Source organism: Mesoplodon bidens (genome assembly GCF_964165515.1).
Source record: "Mesoplodon bidens genome assembly, chromosome: 12".
Classification (NCBI taxonomy): Eukaryota; Metazoa; Chordata; class Mammalia; order Artiodactyla; family Ziphiidae; genus Mesoplodon; species Mesoplodon bidens.
Window position 1 is genome coordinate 64,479,522 of NC_138168.1, and position 20,988 is coordinate 64,500,509.

General features: G+C 38.0%; 1 protein-coding gene across 1 annotated transcript in view; it reads left to right on the forward strand.

The window, feature by feature from the left end:
• EYA4 (EYA transcriptional coactivator and phosphatase 4) overlaps positions 1–20,988 on the forward strand; it is a 264,825-nt gene that overhangs the window by 227,433 nt on the left and 16,404 nt on the right. The window contains exon 14 of the mRNA XM_081251226.1: positions 18,053–18,142. Coding sequence (XP_081107352.1) covers positions 18,053–18,142 — 90 coding nt within the window. The remainder of the gene's footprint in view (positions 1–18,052; positions 18,143–20,988) is intronic.

A 20,988-nucleotide genomic window follows, 5' to 3' on the forward strand; every position in this document is an offset into this window, starting at 1 on the left:
GAGGAAGCATATTATAGAGACTGGGAATAATACCCCATCACACATACAAATCCAGAGGCAGATGTTCTCGTTACTTTCCTTTGTCTCTTGCCATTATTTTCATAGTCAGCTTGCTTCTTGTAACAGTGTTGTTATACATGTGTGTGAGTCTGTTTCAAAGAGTGATGCACCTGCAACAGGTTTTGCAGCTAGAAACACAAGTTGTAGAGGCCATTTGAGTCTTTGCTTCTGTAGGACTCACAGTCTAACCAGAGTCAGTTCACAACATGTTGGCCTGCCTTCAATTACTGTATTCAAAGTTGTATCTAAATTTGGTTCCTTTTCATATGACACAGAAGTGTCTCCCTTCATCTTTATAGTGTCACATTATTTCATAGGGTCTCATGTTAGCTCAACATGCAGTTTTTAACATCTTCTAGACTAGTTGTGATGAATTAATTGCACTCAAGCATTTCCTCCTAAATTTCACTCTTGGTGAATTTGCATTGCATTTGATTTTTAGTATAAGTAATGAAAGTTGCTAAACATATGAAAGGTAACAATTTTATTTAGTGACCATTCAGAAAAAGGACTCTTAGCTCTTTTATCACAATCATCATCATCTAAAACAGTGATCTCCAAAGCAGGATGTATGCATATGTGCCAGATATACACAAGGAGCTTCACTGAGATAAGGAGAGAAAATAACACACTTATACCCTGCAATTTCTATTCTTATCTGCTTCAATACATGTAAATGATTATAACTCAAAGAATATGTATGTAATTTATAAATAAATTAACTATACATAAATTTGTGGTACACACTCAAAATTCTATTACTGATAGAGCATACAGTCTAAAAAGTTTCCAGATAGTAATCTAAAGCATTTTCTTCTGAAATAATTTTGGCTTATGTGGAATACACAGTAATCCTATTGAACTGATTACAGTATTTTTGTGCAAATTTTCATATTAGATAAATGTTTAAAATAAACAGTCTAGTTTGAACACACAAATCCAAATAAAGTTCCCTTCAAAATAGTCACCATTGGAGGCTATACCTAAATATCCATGTTGCTTCTATTATGCCAAATCATTGGTGGGACTCATCTTTCAGAATTACCTTTGGATTTGTAAAATATTTCCTGACTTCAATTCTTCATCCTTTTGTGGTAATTGTGATATTTAGAAGTAAAAGGATGATTTGAACCCAAGGCGATAAATAAAGTGCATGGTCAAAATGTCACTATATATATATATATATATATATATATATATATATATATATATATATATATATATATATATACATATATTTTTTTCCCTTTTCGTCAAAAATACCTTAAAGTTTCTATCATCCCAGAACTGAGCATGGCCTTCTATTTGGGATATGAAGGGGTACCAGTAAAGAAGCAGAGAGGTGGTAAACCATTAAAAAACAACATCAAATAATGAAGCTGCTTTTCTTGAGTGACTGATAAACTGGCTCTAAGAGCAATTCCAAAAGCAAAGTTCTCCTACTTCCCTCAGCAGTGGTACATCACTGAAATAACCCATCACGTCCCGGGATGGCCACCTGGTCATACGGCATTCATTTCACAAACAAGTTCCGTTATTTTAAAGTATTGTCAAAAAGCTTTGTTCGCATAGAAAAGAGAGACATTCTCTATGCCTACAGAGGCTTAAAACAGCAGAGCTTGCAGAAACGGCAGGAAAAGTGAGGGGAAGAAGGAAACTAATGTTTATTTAATGCCCACGATGTGCCAGCATTAAGCATGACAACAATTTTAAGGGGTGGGTTCTTCTCCCCAATATGTACGTGAGGAAACATGCTCAGAGAGGGAATAAGATGTGTGCAAAGTCACACAACTAGTCAGTGGTAGAGATGACTCTTGGGGCCCTGGACTCTTTGACCTCAAAGCCCATGTCATTTCTGCTTATAGAACATCACATGGCGTAGACGATTAAGCTACCATGAACACAATATACAAGTGACGTTTCCTGAAAGGAATAAGGACAATTAGTGAGGTACTGTGAAGGCAGTTGTGTGAGTTCTCCTTTAAGTTGGAATGATTCTAATTATCTTCTTGCAGACAATTGGGATAGTTTTCCATCAAAAGGGAAAACTTAAGAAATGTTCAGTGAAATAGAGTGCGGTAGACAGATACCAGGACCTCATGGTGGTGCAGAATTGGAATAGGATCAGAGGCACTGTGGGCAGGGTGTGGGGAAGATAAGCCTACATTTCTAGAACACCTACCATGTGGGAGCACCTGTGTTTGGCGTTTCACAAGCAGTAGGGATGGGGGAGAAGGACAAGAGCCTTCGAGTCAGAGAAACCTAACTTTGAAAACCCAGTGCTGATGCTTACAGTTTTCTGACCTTGGGCAAATTACGTAATTCTTCCATCTCCATTTCTGTAACATAGGAATACTACTATCTATAGTGAAGGAGAAGTAAAGAGAATACCATGTTTAATAGCTTAGCAGAACACTTGATGTGAACTAACGCTCAAAAATATTGTAACTGTGATTACTTTCACAAATGTTATCCAACTTAACTCTTATAATTACTCTACTGTAACGTATTGTGATCTAAGTTCTGTGGATGAGGAAACCTGGGTTATTGGTGTTTAAGAAACTTGACCAAGGTCGCAAAGTGATAAATGCTGGTATGAATATTGGAAACCAGGTCATTCTCATAACAAAGCTTTGTCCTTAATACTATTCTCTGCTAGTGGAAGGGGGCCTGCTGGAGTTGACCATGTTGAATAATGGTTTCCTCCAGGAAATTAAAAGAAATTAAAGGGAAAATGTTTTTAAGCTCTATTTTTTTCTAATCAAAATGAAAATTCCTTTATTGAGTTGCATGAAAAACAATTTAGATAACAATGTTTATTGAATGATTATTTATTTTTTAAAGTAATTTGATAATTGACTTTTTTCTTAATGTCAATAAGGAAATTGGTGTTGCCTTTTATCTAGTAAGACATTAATATTTTGGCATGTTAAGAAGTGGATAAATAAAGGATGTTGTTATATGAGGCCCATCTTGTGAAGCTTGGGATCACATGTAGCTCAGGGGTCATTTGAAGGGGACACAGAGGGCATTGGGTAGTTGCAGCTTCACCACACACCATAAAATAAACTAGAGCTCCAAGGACAGCTGTGTTCATCCAACAAATATTTACTTAGCACAGGTACACATGCTTCCTGCTCTCATGGAGCTTACAAGCAAACAAAGTAACTTCAGATTATGGTAACTGCTCTGAAGACAATAAAACTAGGTCAGATGGAGAGTGACTGGGCGGGTGACTGGGGAGGTGACATTGATGCTGACACCTGAATTACAAGAAGGAACTAGCCGTGCAGATTAGGGGGGAGAGGAGTGTGGAGGGGACCGTTCCAGGCAGAGGACATAGAAGGGCTCTGGGCAGGAGCAATCTTCCAGTGTTCTGGGAATATAAAGGAGCAGTGTGGCTGGAAGTTTGTAAACAAAGGAGAGTAACACAAGATAACACAAGGTAAAAACAAAGAGACAGGCAGGGGGCTGCATCAGGTCCAGTGTCTGCCGTAAGGCATTTGGAATTTATTCTAGGTGCAGTGGAAGTTGTTGTAGGGTTTAGGTTGAATTGGGGCCCGGTGGTTTAAGATCGGCTGCTTCGTGGAGAAAGGAGTTTAGAGGAAGAAGACCATTTAGGAGACTGCTGACTGGAGAAAGGCTTCTTTAACTTGAATGTGAGTCCCTGACCCTCAGGGATTGTAAAACCCAGAGTTTCGGATTCTGTACGTCTGAGGTAGGGCCTGAGATTTCACCTTTGGAATAAATTTTCAATAAAGCTGATGGACCATGCTTTGGGAACCGCTAGAAAAGAGCATTTCCCCAACATTTTTCTTGGGAAAATGAATTGCAAAATATGTTAATTGATAGTCTTTGTGGAAAAAAAACCCATGGCCAAATAAATTTGAGGAATACTTGAATTTTATGGCCATTCAGTATATGTTATCATCTTAAAGGTCCTGAGATGTTTTACAGTTAAGAATCCTTTGTAACCATGTTTAATTCCTCCATTCCTGAGTGTCTAAGTAATGACCTTGAGGACCGGCTGAAATGAGGTCTTTCTGGTGATCAGTTGACAATTCAGAAGGACTTTGCCAATAGCAAAAGTGACCTGGGCCATTATTTCTGCTGAGGAAAAAAAAGACCCCTGTACTACGTAAAGTTTATCTGATCTTGAAATTGTTAATGTCTTCAGTCCTTTTAATTTCTCGGATCAGTCTTGTTTCCACAGTGTGCACTTCCAGAGTGTAAAAGTTTTGTATGACATAGTGATTTTTCTGTTCTTTTAACCAGAGAATCTTTTATGTTCGTAGTATATCACGCTGAGTATCTCTATATAAAACATATAAGGGCAGATCTGCTCTAGGTGAAATGTAGAAGTTGGGGGACTGGAGACATCCCATTTCCCTCAAGTAGACAATCCCTTCCCCCATTGTTCTCAGTCACCCCAAAAGGGTTTCCTGAGTCCTGCGGGTTGCTCAGAACACATTCTGTAAGGCAGTAATCCAGCTGAAGGAGCACCAAACTAGAGGTTAGGAGGAAGTCCTGTGCCTACATGTACCTTAAGCTACCCATTTAACCTCTGAGCCTGTTTTCACATCTAAACATGGTTATAATCCATTTCCTTCCTGGAGTTACTGGATGGATTAAATGATATAATGTAAAAAAAAAAGTATAAAAGTAGCACTTAGCTCTGAAAACTATCATCCATGTCCCGTGGCGGAGAAATTTAATGCACTATTTCCCCCAAAAGGGGAAATGACAAAGACAGAAATCTCCAGACATGCAGAAGGTCAATGTTTGCACAAAGTGGTACTGCAGTGGCCTGAAATATAGTGAGCTGAGAGCTGGAAATACAACCACCAGTGGTGTAAAATCACGTCCTGCCATGACCACACCTAACTACCCATCTACCTATTTTTCTCTCTCTTCCTCACCTCCAACCCCGGTAAAAATAAACAAACAAGCAAACAAATAAGTAAGTAAGTACCATTTTTGAGCTCTTGCTATGTGCCTGGCACTTTTCTGAGTGTCCTGTTAAATGCATTACTATCTCCTTCACTTTCACCACCACCCTATGTGATTGGTACCATGTCACACAGCTCGCAAGTGGTTTGGCCAGCCAGAACCCACTGCACTCTTTTGGTCTCATGTCTTTCCCCACCACCTATCAAAATAAAATTCATGGAACATAATAATATAGGAATGCCATTTTTATTCATACATTTCTCTGCGTAACTAACTTTTGTGTTTTGATTAAAAAAGAAACTTTAGAAAAATCCTGCTTCCGTTTATAAATAAATAATATTGTGAATTTTCCAAGGATCTTCCTAATATGTGATCACTTTTGGACCCTGTTCAGTTGTCAACACAACATGCTCTTTTCCCAAGCAGAACTATTGCTGGATATTTACTGTGATGGCAAATGAGGGATGTCAGTATTTGAGTTCTGCTGCCTGTGGAGCTGATGATGGGCTTTGCAGCTGAGCACCAGCTGGCATGTACACCTTTCAGCACTGCACAGCTCTAAAGTAGGAGTTTGTAAATTTGGCAGGACACAGACCAGGAATCATCCATCATCTGTTAGAGTTTATGAAGATTATCTCTATTCCCTGATTAAATGTATATAGTATTTTACCTGATAAGTTGCAGTAATTCCTCTTTGTTAGAGGGAGAAGTGAAAGAAGCTAAAATAATTGTGCTTTAGGGATTTGGTTTATTTTGAAGCATTAATGTGTCATGTGCTATGAGGCCATGATTCTCTAAAAGTCATTCCACAGGAAGGATGCAAAGGAAATAGCCCAAGTCAGGGAAAAGACTGAAGGAAAAGTGAACAGTTATATTGCAAAACTGAAATCCAAGCTCCCAAAACTACTTGCTCATTTTAGACAACATCTTATATAAGAGGAGCACTGGAGAAATGATATGTTCATCAGGATAAATCCACTGGTTACTTTTATATTAAACAATCTACACACACTTATGTGGAAAGGCTTCTGAAACAGCACAAGCTATATTTTAGATGATGAGATTGTCATGAAGATAAGTACTGACTTATGTGTATGTCACCTAAAGAAAAGCAACATGATTTGCTAGAATGTGGTTAGAATGAATCAAGTGTTGGAACCATGGATTGGAGGCCACTCTGATGGCAGCATGCAGGTGACCACCCCTCTGGACATAATGGTTAGAGCATTCTGAATTTGGAGGGAGAAGGGATCTGAGCTTAAATTCTATCTCCACTTCCTACTATGCATGTGACCTTGGGTAGTTTATTTAGTCTTTGTGAGCCTCAGTTATCTTTTATATAAAATGGGGAGAATAATAACTTCATAATTTGATTAGAAGGGTTAAATGAGTCGGTGCATTAAAACTCAGCACATTACCTACCACAGAGTAAACATTCAATGAGTGTAACCTGTTTTTTTGGTTCCAAGGAAATCTGAATGTTGAGAAACTGAATTTGGGGAAACTGGGTGTTTTATCAAAAAATGTATGTGTTGTTTCATCTCATAATGTGAGATACTCAGCTCAATGTTGTAGAGAAGAAGAGCATAACTAGAGAGTGATCATGGGACATATAAATTGAATGAATGCAGAATTTACATGTCTCAAAAACTTTAGTGATAGAGAACAGATTTGTGGCTGCCAAGGGGGAGAGGGGACGGGGAGGGATGGATTGGGAGTTTGGGACTAGCAGATGCAAACTATTATATATAGAATGGATAAACAACAAGATCCTACTGTATAACACAGGGGTCTATATTCAATATCCTATAATAAACCATAATGGAAAAGAAAAATAAAGTGAAAAAACTTTTAGTGTTTTTCATGGTTGCTCATAGTATATGTGTTTAAGGGCACACATGCGTATGCATGTAAACATACTATAGTTGACCCTTGAACAATGCGGGGGGTCAGGGGCACCGACCCCCCATGAAGTCAAAAATCTGAGTAACTTTTGACACCTTAAAAACTTAACTGCCAGTAGGCTGCTGTTGACTATAAGCCTTACTGATAACATAAATGGTTACCACGAATTTTGCATGTTGATGTATTATATACCATATTCTTACAATAAATAAGCTAGAGAAAAGAAAATGTTATTATGAGAGTCATAAGTAAGAGGAAGTACATTTACAGTACTGTACTGTATTTATCAATACCATAAGTTTGTCATCTGTTTATAAGGTGAATTGTCTGTCAGTACTTATGTCAGTATTGTCTTACATGATATAAAATACTGTAGATGTGATACGCATTACTAACACTAGACATCAAAAATGAAAAGATAATGTGAAAAAGAAATTCATATTTATTTACAGACATAATGATTCATGCACTGATAACAAAGCAGCGATGTGATTGCTTTATGGTAGCCTAAGTGTCATCAATATGGTTGCTTCACAGTAGCCTAACCTATACACTAATGAATGAATCATTGTAAAATTTTCATGGCACACAGTATTACAGTCATATTCTTAATACAGTATTGGAGACACAGTTACATTAAAAAAAAACAAAAACATCTACCTGTGATGATAGGCTGATATGCCGTTTCTCCAGTTATTAGAGAGGGGCATACTGTACAGTACTGTAATTCTTTGAAAGCAAAGTTATAAAACACTAAGAAAGCTAACACATTATTAATTTTGTATGATATATCACTCACCTTATGCACACGTAAGAATAAGCTGTTCACTTCAATACAAGTCTTTGCACACGATGTTCTACAAGACGAAAACTTAGACGATGGTGATTATGGGAAAAAACGTGTCATACAGTTCTTGCCGTACAGTTATTAGATTTTCACACGAAGACATTCAACACACATACACAACAGATAAGGTTATTAACTGTCTGTCATGATGATTTCTCTTCATTTGGTGGAAGTGGATCGTCATAAAATTCTTCATCCTCGGCCTCTTTACAATGAGCAGGCCGAGGACAAGGGGGAAGAGGAGGGGTTGGTCTTGCTGTCTCACCAGGCGGCAGAGGTGGAAGCGATGGAGGAGGTGGAAGGGGAAGCAGGAGAGGCAGGCACACTCAGTGTAACGTTATGGAAATACAGCACAATTTCTGTCTGACTTTTTTTGGCTTTTTCGTTTTTCTAAAAATGTTTCTATACGGTACCAATCTTTCCACCGTTTGCTGTAGTTTCAGCGCCCATATCATAGAAGGGTCCACATCTTAAAATTTTGAGATCAAAAGCAGTTTTGAATGATCAGAACCTTCTGCCAGACTGCCTAATGTCATTTCGTTTCCTGGCACTGCTTCTTCTATGTCTTCTTCCTCGTTGTCTGGCACTGGTTCAGATGCACTTATCTCCATCAATTTGTCCCCTGTTAATTTTTCTGGTGTGGTGTCTGTTAGCTCTTGAATTTCTCCAAGATCTATATCTTGAAACCCTTCGCCCTCACCTCTCTTTGCTGTATCCACCATCTCTTTCATGATTTTCTTGATTGGCTCTGTCGTAAATCCTGTGACGTCATGCACAACCTCTGGACACAGGTTTCTCCAGCAGGAATTTATTGTTTCTGGCTTGATGGCTTTTAGGGACTCTTCTATACCAATGATGGCATTTTCAATGGCATAATCCTTTCAGACATTCATGATGTTCTCTATTGAGGTTCTCTTCCATAGCATTGACAATCCTTTCCATAGAGTACCATATATAATGAGCCTTAAAGGGCCCTATGACCCCCCTGTTCTGGAGACTGAATTAGAGATGTTGTGTTTGGGGGCAAGTAGACCACTTTACAGTACCTTCAGTGTTGAACTCATGGGGTTCTGTGTAGCCAGGTTTGTAGTCCAATACCAAAAGAACTTTAAAAGGCATTCCGTTACTAACAAGGTACTTCCTGACTTCAGGGACAAAGCCTCAATAGAACCAATCCAGAAAAAGTGTTCTCATTGTCAGGCCTTCTTTTTTTTTCAATCAGAAGACTGGCAGCTGGTGTTTATCCTTTCCCTTCAAGGCTTGGGGTTAGCAGCTTTATATATAAGGGCGATCCTGATCATAAACCTGACTGCATTTGCACGAAACAGTAGTATTAGACTGTCCCTTCCTGCCTTAAATCCTGCTGCTATCTTCTCTTCCTTATTAACAATTGTCCTTGGTGACATTTTTTTTTTTTCCTGAATAGGGCAGTTTCATCTGCAGTAAAAACCTGTTCAGCAGATATTCTTTCTCCCCAATGATTTTCTTAATGGTGTCTGGGAACACATCTGCTGCCTCTTGGTGTGTGAAGCTGCTTGCTTCTCCTGTTATCGTGACATTTTTTAAGCCAAACCTCTTTGTTAAATTATCAGAGCATCTTTGCTGACATTAATTTCTCCAGCTTTAGCTCCTTCGCCTTCCTTTTGCTTTAAGTTGTGATTTAATGACTTCACTTTTTCTCAAATCATATTAGAATCTACAGGTATGCCTTTCTTGTAGTAATCCTGAACCCGCATCAAAGCTGGATTTTCCACCTGAGATAAAAAGGTATTTCTGAAAAAGAGCAAGGTTTCGAGCCTGCTGGTGTAACCACAGCGATGACTTCATGAATCTCCTTTTCTTCTTTACAATGGTCTTTACGCTGGATTTATTTATCTTGAGATGGAGGGCAACCACAGCTGAAGAACTTAAGCTATGGTACATATCAAGTAATTAAACTTTTTTTTTTTTGTCATGTCATGACTATTCTCTGCTTCTTGGGAGCACTTCTAGCATCACTAGGGGCACTTGTATGGGTCCCCTGGTGTTATTTAAGGTTTATGGTATTGCAGTAAACAACACAAAATACGTGAGAGCTGCAAGAGGTCACTTTTTACTGCAATGTGCAATTTACTGGAGAAATGAACTGCTCACAAGGAGTTGATTAGCGTCACTTGGCATTTAAGCGGATACTTGTAACACTTGAGCTCACTGAAATAGTAACAGGAGGTGGCTATGAAATTACTACAGTAGTACAATATGGACTACAGTTAATTTTTTCAGTTATGATTTAATCCTGTTTGTATACATTTCTCTTGACTGTGAACGGTGCCGTGAACAGTCTGTGCGTGCATAAGTTTTGATCAATTTTAACTTTTTAATAGATTTGTGTGTATCTTATGGTATTAAATGATAAAATAGACTAGTATCTCTATATATTTTATGCATTCATGATATACCTAATTTAAAATTTTTTGTCAATATTTCTAGGCTATGTGGTTGGTCTGGGAGTTTGTTTCAAATTATCGCAAATCTCCAAAAAATGTTCCAGCATATTTATTGAAAAAAAATTCCGCATATAAATGGACCAACAAGGTTCAAACCTATGTTGTTCAAGGGTCACTTGTACATATGTATGTAAAAGTAAAGCTAAATCAAAGACAGTGACACTTCTCAAGCTCTCATAGGGAGTTTGAGAGACAGTGAAACTTGAAATTAATATACAAGAAAGATAAGTGGTTATTCATTTCTTAAAAGCACAAACTTCTGGAGACACCTTTTATAACCTCCCTGAAGTTTCAATCTCCTTTTATGATCTTCGCTTATGAACATTCAACCTCACTCTGTATGACAGTCTCTAGTAAGTCAGAAAGAGAAAAATAAATATCGTATATTACCACATATATGTGGAATCTAGAAAAATGGTACAGATTAACCAGTTTGCAAGGCAGAAATAGAGACACAGATTTAGAGGACAAACGTATGGACACCAAGGGGTGGTAGGGGGCGGGGGTGGGGGTGGGATGAATTGAGCGATTGGGATTGACATGTATACACTGATGTGCATAAAATAGATAACTAATAAGAACCTGCTGTATAGCACAGGTAACTCTACTTCACTTCGCTGTACAGTAGAAACTAACACAACATTGTAAAACGACTATACCTCAACAACAACAAAAAGATAAATAAATTTTAAAAAAACATTCAATCTCACATCTTGGGTGTTGGAGGGAGGCAGATTACATTATTACCTTGCCTTAAATTTCCATAACTCGTCATTAACTTGCCTTTTTTGAAATTCATGTCTCACTTATCTTTTCTACAGTCTTCCTCTAATATACCACCCACCTTTCTCCAAGTCCTAAGGCCTCAATTGGGTGGGTTCATTTGCCATCTCTGTCACTTTTCTCTCAGTCCTGTGCTTTCTAGCTCATCCTTCCATGGCCATTCTCACCATTCTCTTTTCTTCTCCCTTTCCATCCGGTTGCTATGCTATACTATTATATATTGTATAATATAAATGTGATACTTTACTATTTTTTATTTTTAAACATATTTATGATATATTATGGGCTGGAAACAAGTTCCGTCAATCCATAATCTCTACGATAGCAGTAGTATAGCATAGTAACTACAGTTGTAACATATTACTATTGCTGTAATTCCCCTTGAAGTATATTTAATCTGTTATTAGTTTAATAAATGTGGGTGAGCTTTATTCATTGGATTCTCTACTGATCAAAACAGTAGAAGCTGGTAGTGGTAGGTAAGCTGTGTGATGTCCCCTGCATGATTCTGATTACTTAATTTGACTACTGTTCAGTTGCAAATATGATGCTTACATCAAATACTTGGATTTTGAACAAATCCTTTTAATCCAGAGGAAAAACTAACTAGTTTCACACCTTTACCTGCTCCCTAGAAGGTCGTTGGCTACATGACTAAGAAAAGAGGCACCATGGGTCCTCTGGTCCTTGAAGTTAAGTCCACAGATGATCTTTATGGAGGGGAAGGTGGGGCAATTCACTCTTACTCATAACTGTAAGCTATTTCCAGGGAAACCTAATTTCCAAGAAATTATACTGAGTCACCATGCTACTCAGTAATCAGACTGATTCAGGTCATAAGAGTCTTTTGGAAGCCTCTCAGAGGCTTAACTCCTGGGAAACCAGAAGGCCATGCCAGCTCTGGTGTTCCCTAACCATCCCAGACCTTCAGGAGAGCTCTTAGACCAGTGCTTTTTAAATATTAACATGCCTATGAGTCACCAGGAAATCTTGTTAAACTGTATATTCTGCTTCAGTAGATCGCCAGGGTAGGGTCTGTGATCTGCCTTTCTAACAAGCTCCTAACTTAGTGCTGTTGGTCTGTGAGCCACACTTTGAGTAGAAAGATCTTAATCACTGATTCTCAGTCTTGTGTACATTAGAATCACTGGAGAGCTTAGAAATTACTGATGCATGTGTCCCACCTCAGAGAATATCTGATTTAATTGATATAGGGTGTGGCCTGGGCAGCAGGATTTTTCAAAGCTCCCCAGGTGCTTCTCATATGTGGTCAAGTTCAGGAGCCTCTGCCTCAGACGTCATCATCCCAGCCCTGGATGATGCTATCACCCCGCTTTTGCATAAAGCCTCATCATCTTTATGCCTCTTTTTCTCCATCAGGCTCACCTTGAAAAAGCAAAACAAATCAAAAAAACCCTGCCCAACACTCTACCTGTACCTCAAGAGCTGAACGTGGCCACAAATCTCAAGTGGGTCCCAGCACTCCTGGGCTAACTCTTCCAGCTGATTATTTCAAACCTTCTCTCCCCTCAGCCCTTCAAAGTCCCCTCTCAATTCTGCACAAAACTCCTCCTCCATCACTTTAAGAAAAAAAAAAAAGCAAACTGGAAGGATCACTTTATCTTTGCACCATAACCGTATTCTCTGCCTGCTCTCTGCACCCCCATTCATGCCCTGGGTCCAGGCCCTCTCACTTACCCAGTGAATCACCGCCCCAAAAGACCTCTTTCATTCCTGAATCCCCAGTGTCCCACTTTTTTGGATTATTCCCATCACTCTTTTACATATCATCATAGTCCCATCACCAGAAAAGCCTCTTGAGCCATTTTCCAGTCACTGCCCTCTTTCTCTGCCCTTCCCTCTCTTGCCAGTCTTACAACTCTCTTCAAGTCTGAGAAATGATCTTGCCAAATTCATGGTTTATCTTGTCAAATTCATGGTTTATCTTCCTGGGGTCTCTCTCACTTGTGTTTGACCCAGTTAATCACTCCCTCTTTCTTAAAATCCTTGGTCCATTTCACGTCTCTCACCTGGGTCACTGTGCCTCACACTCTCCCGTACACATTAGCCTCACTGTCGCCTCTGTGTATGTTCCCTTTCGCCACGTCTATGCATGGCTAGCCCCCTCCCTTTTCTCAGGTCTCTTATCCTCCACTATCACCTCCTAAGAAATGTTTTCCCTTCACTTTCTTTAAATAAGCCATCACCAACCATCCCCATAGCCTTCTGTGTCTGCTAACTGATTTTTTTCACCACCTAGAATACTACAGATTTCCTTGTTTTTTGTCCATGTATTCATCAGAGGGCTCATCCAGTAATAATATAAACCCCATAAGGGCAGGGAGTTTGCTTATTTAATTTTCTGCTCTCTGCCCAGAATTTGATCATGTCTGACACATAGTAGACACTCAATAAATACATAAAAGTTCCTAAAATCCTTCTCCAATTCCTGCTGAGAACGCTTAAGCCCACTGCCTGTCCATTATAGAAAAACAACTCAAGTGTAAAATTTCCCTTCTGATTCATGACTGAATGTCATGACATTTCTTGTCGCTGATTAAAAGAGTTTAGGTATTCTAACAAACCCACTAGCTATTTCCACCTTGGTTCGTGGAGCTAGTTTGTCTTTCTTTTCCTGTAATGAATTTGCACATCTTCTGCCTCTGTGTGCACATGTCCACAAATATGATTCAGGTCCCAAGGGAGTAACTGTTCCAAGAGCTTGAGTTCTTAAAAAAAAATCCCCCCTTTCTTTAAAAATACATAATTGTTGCCTCTCCTGAAATATTTTTACAGTGTGTCCCTAGAGGAGGAATTCCAGCTGATGGCCCAGTGCAGGGCAGAGGCCCATAGACAGACTGTCTGGCTCCAATTTATGCTCTGCGCTTACATGGCTAATAGGCGTTAGTATTTTGATATAGAGAAGTGCTGTCCTTGATCCTGACTTGGTTATACACTGATCACATCCGGCTGAAAAGCACACAGTTAAGGGCCAAGAGCTACTCATTTTCTTCATCTCCCCTCTGTCTCTGTTTCTGTCTCTGTGTCTCTTGTCTGTCTCTCTCTCTCCAACAAATGTCTTGGGAATAGTTTCAGTATTTTCATAGAACGCTACACAGAGTAAATTTAAATTGGCAGAGGTTCAGTTTGCCCCATATGAAACTCTGCTGTAGACACTTTGAACCGATTGGAACTGTTATGCATGTATAATATGTATCAGAGCTACCACAAAACCCTGTTACTCACTTTATTATCCCACTTTTCCCCTCTATCCAAGTTTTCACTGTCACTTCATTGCAGAACCTAAACTCAACACTCACTACAGTTAAACTGAGGAAAGGCAGTAACCCTTGATTCATAAGGTGACCATAATTCTACAAATGTCTAATGAAAACGAGCAAACATCTCTGTATAAAAGTTGGCTTCAATCCAGAAGTATGTTTAATTCTCAAATGCCTGATAAAGCCGTGGGATTGCAGGCTCTTGCAGCTCCTGCCCGGTGCTCTGCAAGGGAGAGGGTGTCCAACATGACAGCGACATCCACCAACTTCCTGCCCATCTCTCTTGGATTCTTACATCTGGGGGTTCTTTAGCTGGAAAATGGGGTGCTGGAATCTGCTTACTTAGAATTAGCTATCCCAGTGACTTAGTAAACTGGAAAAAGAAAAGAAAAGTAAACCAGATATTTGAAAATAAGCCCTCACCTGATGTTCTCTTAGAAACAAGATCAGCACCTCTTACAAGCACGGCTTTCCTTGGCTTGTGGCATGGCTATTCCTAGCCCTTCTGTGTCAAGCCTTCGGCATAGGTGACAAAACACCTCCCTTTCAACAGGCCTTAGCAAAATACAGCCAGTTCACACTCACGCAAACCCCAAACTGAAACTTTCCCGGTGAACCAATGAAGTTTTGCCAAAATGCTTACTAAGTCCTGGCTCTAGGAGCCTGTGTGATGTGGAATTGCCAGAGCTCGAGAAACAAATAACTGCCCCTTCCTTTGCCATGGGGTTGCATTCCAGTGGGGTGCTCAAAAGCAGTTTTCATCATGTCATATGCTATGCTTCTTTGTTAGAGAATTCTTGTTGATTTTTTAAAAATTATATTTGTTTGCATGCCTATCAGATGCACAAAATGCATTCTTCATGGATTTTCCTATCACTGCTTAAGTATCATAGAGAGTTACGTGCTACAGAAGCATGGCATCGATGAAAGTAACAATAAAAAAGAAACAGTACGTTTTCTCCCATCCTCATAAATCTGATCTGTAAATGCAAAGAATGTGAGGCATGAACATAAGAAATTGAAGAATTTTATCTAAAACTTTAAAAAGAAAAATTGGCAAATCATACGATAAGACTTTAACCAATCTAGTCTCAAGAAGGAAAATCTTTTATAGAAGACATTTCTGAACCCCCATCTGAAATATATATCTTTAGGGCAGTAATCATCAGAAACATAACATAGTCCTGTGGAGCTCAGTTTTATTGTCTTGCATCAGTGAACATTCCTCAAAAGCATAGAGCATCACTAATGGAATTATATGTTTTCATGCTATAATTACATTTGATTTTTCCTGATATTTCTGTAGGCTTTTTGTTCATGGTTCCATGACTAGATGGAACATTTACAAGTTTTCTGTGTCCTCAGCCTATTCAACCCCCCCACCACCATAACAAAAGAGAGAGGGAGTCTAGAAACACAATTTTTTTACAGAAAGAAGACACATGTATATTTTTAAATTTTTTTACCTCCAGAGATTTTCTTTCGGCAACGGCAACAAAAACATAAACAACAACAAAAAGAAATAAGAAAAAAGAATTTTATATTTGAAGGAAACAGAGCAAGAGATCCCTCTGAGTTTTGAAACTCCTTGAGACACAAAATGGGGCACTTCGTATTTTTATTCTCGTTCTTGAATGAATACTTGTTGGATAAAATGGAATTTATTTGATCTTTGGGTACATTGCTCCAAATGATCATGTCACTGGAAGACAGATGAATCTAGCATAGAGTCATACTGGCCAGAGGACATAACACCAAGATGCCATCAAATATGTGAATGATGAGTCTCTGTTTTTGAGAAGAGAGAATGTCTAGCTATGAAATCCACAGAAATCTCCAAGAAAGAGATGTAAATAAACTGTTGGAAAATTATGTTGACACCCAACATATTATGATTGTCCTCTCATCTTCTCCCACATCAAGTCTTAGCTTTGCTCAACATCTCTGTGACCTTCTCCTCTCTCTCCTTCTCAGCACTCAGTTCCTATTCTGTAGGTTTTCAACACTACAGAATATGAGGCTGACATTCACTTCAAATATGGTTACACTGTAGGATTTCCCCCCTCAAAGTATTATGGAAGTACAGAGGGAAAACATTGGTTGTTGCAGTATAGGTGTGACATAAAGAGAGTCTTCTTCTTGCTAAGTCGAGGAAGTTCTGGGGTGTATATGAATACTGCTTGACCTGACCTGGGTTACATATTCTTATCATAAATTGAAGTAACGTTAGCATTACATTTCCCCAAGTTTAAATACATTTCTTGAAATGCCATTTATTAGAACATTGAAAACACAAGTTTGGTTCTCTCTCCTCACATCCCTACAGTCTGGCTCCTGGCCCAGCCACTCAACCCAAATCACCCTCTAAGGTCTTCCAAAATAACTTCTCAGCCAAAACCAATAGTATCCATCTAGATCTGTCAGCCTTATTTGAAACCATTTTCTTCTCCCTGACAACACCCATTCTGGTCTCAAATTCTGAGGATTTGTCCCTTCCAGGTTTTCTCTTTTCTCATCTCCAGAGTCACATCCAGAGCTGTTCTCTTTTAGAGATCATTCCAACTCTGATCATTTTAAACACAAGGTTTGTGCATGACTTATTTCCCTAGCCCTAAAATAAAGGGCTTACTTTTAAAAATAAAGTCTTATGCCTCTCTATTCCAGGTTTTCAACTGTAATTAACTGTGGTAAAATACCAACTCTGGTCTTCATTCTCAACTCCTTGCTGCTGTGTAATCTCTTAGTTTCTATAAAGAAAAATTAAGTCACTTTGACTTTTTACTAAATCCCCTTACTTTCATTAGACTTCTAGATGTATATATTTTATTTTTATACATTTCTATATTATATTTACTCAATTAATATTTCTTTAGCCTTACTCCACCCTTCCCTCTTCATCCCTAGTCAAATGCAGGTTAGATCAGACTCTACACATATTCAGATAAATATTGCCTGTTGATCAAAATAAATTAATAATGAAGTTAGAGCTGCTCTGCCAGCTCTTCCTATCCCACCTCCAGACAATATCATCTGCTCTCCTCCTACAAACATCCAATAGACCTACTTTTCTCTCTTTTCTACTTATTTGTTGTCATTCTTAAAAGGACATCCTTTTCTCTTTTTAACAGATCTGCTCCATTCTTCAGTGTCCCATCCAAGCACCTTTCTCCAAAGGACTTTCCATGGAGTATATGTAAACTGAGTCCTGTGAACTAGCTTGCTTCCTTCCTCCTCCTCTCATGAACGTATAGCTTTATGTGAAAATGTATCTAAGTCATTCTTCTGTTCATATAAAGTTCTGTAAATTCACAGATGTAGCAGTATATTTAATATGTTGTAGATAACCCTTTAGAAAGGCACCTTTTCTGATAAGTGGGAAATCTTTTGCATCTTAGGTTAAAAACCCAAACAGGGCATCCCTGGTGATGCAGTGATTGAGAGTCCGCCTGCCGATGCAGGGGACACGAGTTCGTGCCCTGGTCCGGGAAGATCCCGCATGCCGCGGGGCGGCTGGGCCCGTGAGCCATGGCCGCTGAGCCTGCGCATCCGGAGCCTGTGCTCCGCAGCGGGAGAGGCCACAACAGTGAGAGACCCGCGTACCGCAAAAAAAAAAAAAAAAAAAAAAAAAACCAAACAGTCTCCACCTCCTTACCCCCTACAGGCATATGCACTTAAGATAATTTTAATAATAACTGTGGTTACTGAAAATTTACTTTATTATATGTGCATTTCCTTTTCAGGATCCCCCCATGGCTGTAACCCTTGGACTCCGAATGGAGGAGATGATTTTTAATCTTGCTGATACACATTTATTTTTTAATGATTTAGAGGTAAGAATTTACAGAGCTAAGAATAGTTGTATCAAACTATTAAAACTCTTATATGGTTTCTATATATGCAGATAACCTCAAAAAAACCAGAAAGATAGAAATTTAGCTGAAGAGAACAGTAAAGTTCCTGTCAAGGGGAGACATTGTATATGCAAATATAAACAAAAGCGAAATTGTGTTAATGAATGATACATATTTACTGGTGCATATTTAGAACAAAAAGTGTCTTCAAAAAGGTCTGCTTTGATGTCTCATACCATACACCCCTGTCCACTACTCCTGGTCCTTTTGGTGTCTCAGCCACAATTCATTCCATCTTTGTAATCAGCATTAACTTTTCCAGGTTACTAACCAGGATGCAATTTAGGTTAATCACTGCACAATAGTTAGTCACAGATACTGTTCCTGGTTCTAGCGTGGACCGTTAATTTAAAAAAAAATTTTATTGGAGTATAGTTGATTTACAATGTTGTGTTAGTTTCAGGTGTACACCAAAGTGATCAGTTATACTTATACATATATCCACTATTTTTTAGGTTCTTTTCCCATATAGGTCATTACAGAGTATTGAGTAGAGTTCCCTGTGCTATACAGCAGGTTCTTATTAGTTATCTATTTTATACATAGTAGTGTGTATATGTCGGTCCCAATCTCCCAATTTATCCCTCCCCGCCCTTATCCTCTGGTAACCATAAGTTTGTTCTCTACATCCGTGAATCTACTTCTGTTTTGTAAATATAGATAATCCGAAACTTAATTCTAGGCATTATCATTCCCTATTTCTTCCCCTTCTGGATAAAACCATGCAAGAGCTATTTACATAGCACTTCTGACTGGTTTGATTGCACTTATTTTCTCTTTTTTTCTTAATTCATCTTTCCATTTCCAACCTCAAATGAAGAGAAAGTAAAAGCAAAAACAACAAACTAAAAGAACCCAAGAAAAATAGCCTCAGGATAGCTAAATAAGTACTGTAATAAGGTATATAATATGAGTGGTGATGATCTGAGTTATTAGGCATTCAGATGATAAAATTTGAAATAACTGAGTAACTTGGGCACTGGACAGAAGTTCTTCTCTGTCAAGAACAACTATGCTGAAATAGATTTCTCTTTCTTTTTTTAAATGACTCATTCAAATTGATTTTTATCCCATGATTTCACAATGAAATTAAAGCATTTATCTATAATCACATTATGAGTGAAGATGGGGATTATTATTACTGAATCTGCACCTTGTGTTTGACATTTTATATTGGGCTTTCCATTAATTAATTAACAAACTTTTGGAATAAATATGTTTATCACATTATTTTTGTAGAGAAGAAACTGTAGGGTTCACCAGCATAAAAATCATGTCTAAGGCTACCTGCTAAGTGATAGAACTGGGATTTGAAACTCTGGAGTTTGTCTGGCTCCAGAACACATACCCTGTCCCCATACCATGCTGAAATTAACAGACGTGTGCAAGGAAAGTAAGCCAAGTTAGTGCTTTGAATAATTTTTTTTTTAATTGACAAGGTCTTAAACCCAGTTTTAGTTACATCTGAGGCATGAGTAAAAGATGTGCTGTTCAGTGTATCCCATAAACATATGTGTTGGAAGCCTGTGTAATAGCATTTTCTTTCTTGTTCTCTCTGCAGTGAGTCACTGTTTTTACTGGATAATAAAATTTAAATTCTGTTTAAAGAGGTTTTATTTTTTTTCTTTAAGAGACACTATGAAAGATCAGTATTCTTGGGCAAGTCTTCCAGTTTTAGATAATAAGAAGTAATAATCACCTCTCTAAAACCTGATTTAAATTAATCTTGCTACTTATTACTGTCTACTGTATAGAATGATTTTATATAAACACAATAATAGGAAACACACTTGAATCTTTTGGGAACTTGATTTTTTTATACATATATGGTGATAACTTTTTAGGTTGATATTTCTGTTGGGTAAACTGGACGAGTCTCATTCTAAAAAGAATTCTAAGATTATTACTCCTCTCAAGCCTGTAAAACACACAAAAAAGAAGTTTGATATGGTTTTATCCAAGTTTTACAGTTTTATTTCATTTCATTTACTATTTTTACTAGAAATAAATGAAATAAATGACTCTAGGTTTTTAGTGGCACACTGGAAGCCAGATGGAATAAATTTACCATCCAACTTCTAACAGAACACTAAAGTGAGAACATATGATGAATTTGAATATAACTTTATATTGATGATGATGAATTTGAATATACCTTTAGCAAGTTTGATGTGAATATTGGCATATCAGAAAAATGTGGTCAGCTATGGTGCTTTAAGAATTTTTATTTTGGATTTGATACTATATAAAACATATCTTTAAAATACCCAACAGGATCTCAGGTAGAAATAGTAACTGAGAAAATATTGATATTGACTTTCTAGTCTATGATGGTAGCTTTTTAGTTGTGCTTTAGAATGTGATAAAAATTCCATTTTACTCAAACACTAAAACTTAGTATCCAACAATAATGTACTAAATCAATGAAATGATTTAGTCTCTGCATAGAAATTGATTGAGTTCTCAGATGTGCACACACCCACGTGCATGCACATCCAGGTGCCCAAGGAAACTCAGAGGTTTATGCTAACTTAGGTGAGATAAACAAACACTAAAACTAATAAAATCTAAACAATAGCTTTCAAGATCATTCAGTAAAGTTACATACATACCCACTATCCTCTGTATCTGATTTTGAAACTTTACTTTCTCCCAGTTTTTTATTTCAGTAAACCTCTTATAAGCAAAAATTGTCATGAGCTTCATAACTGGTATTAAGCTATGTCTGCTTCTACTGACAAAGAGAATTCCTCAAGAGAATAACT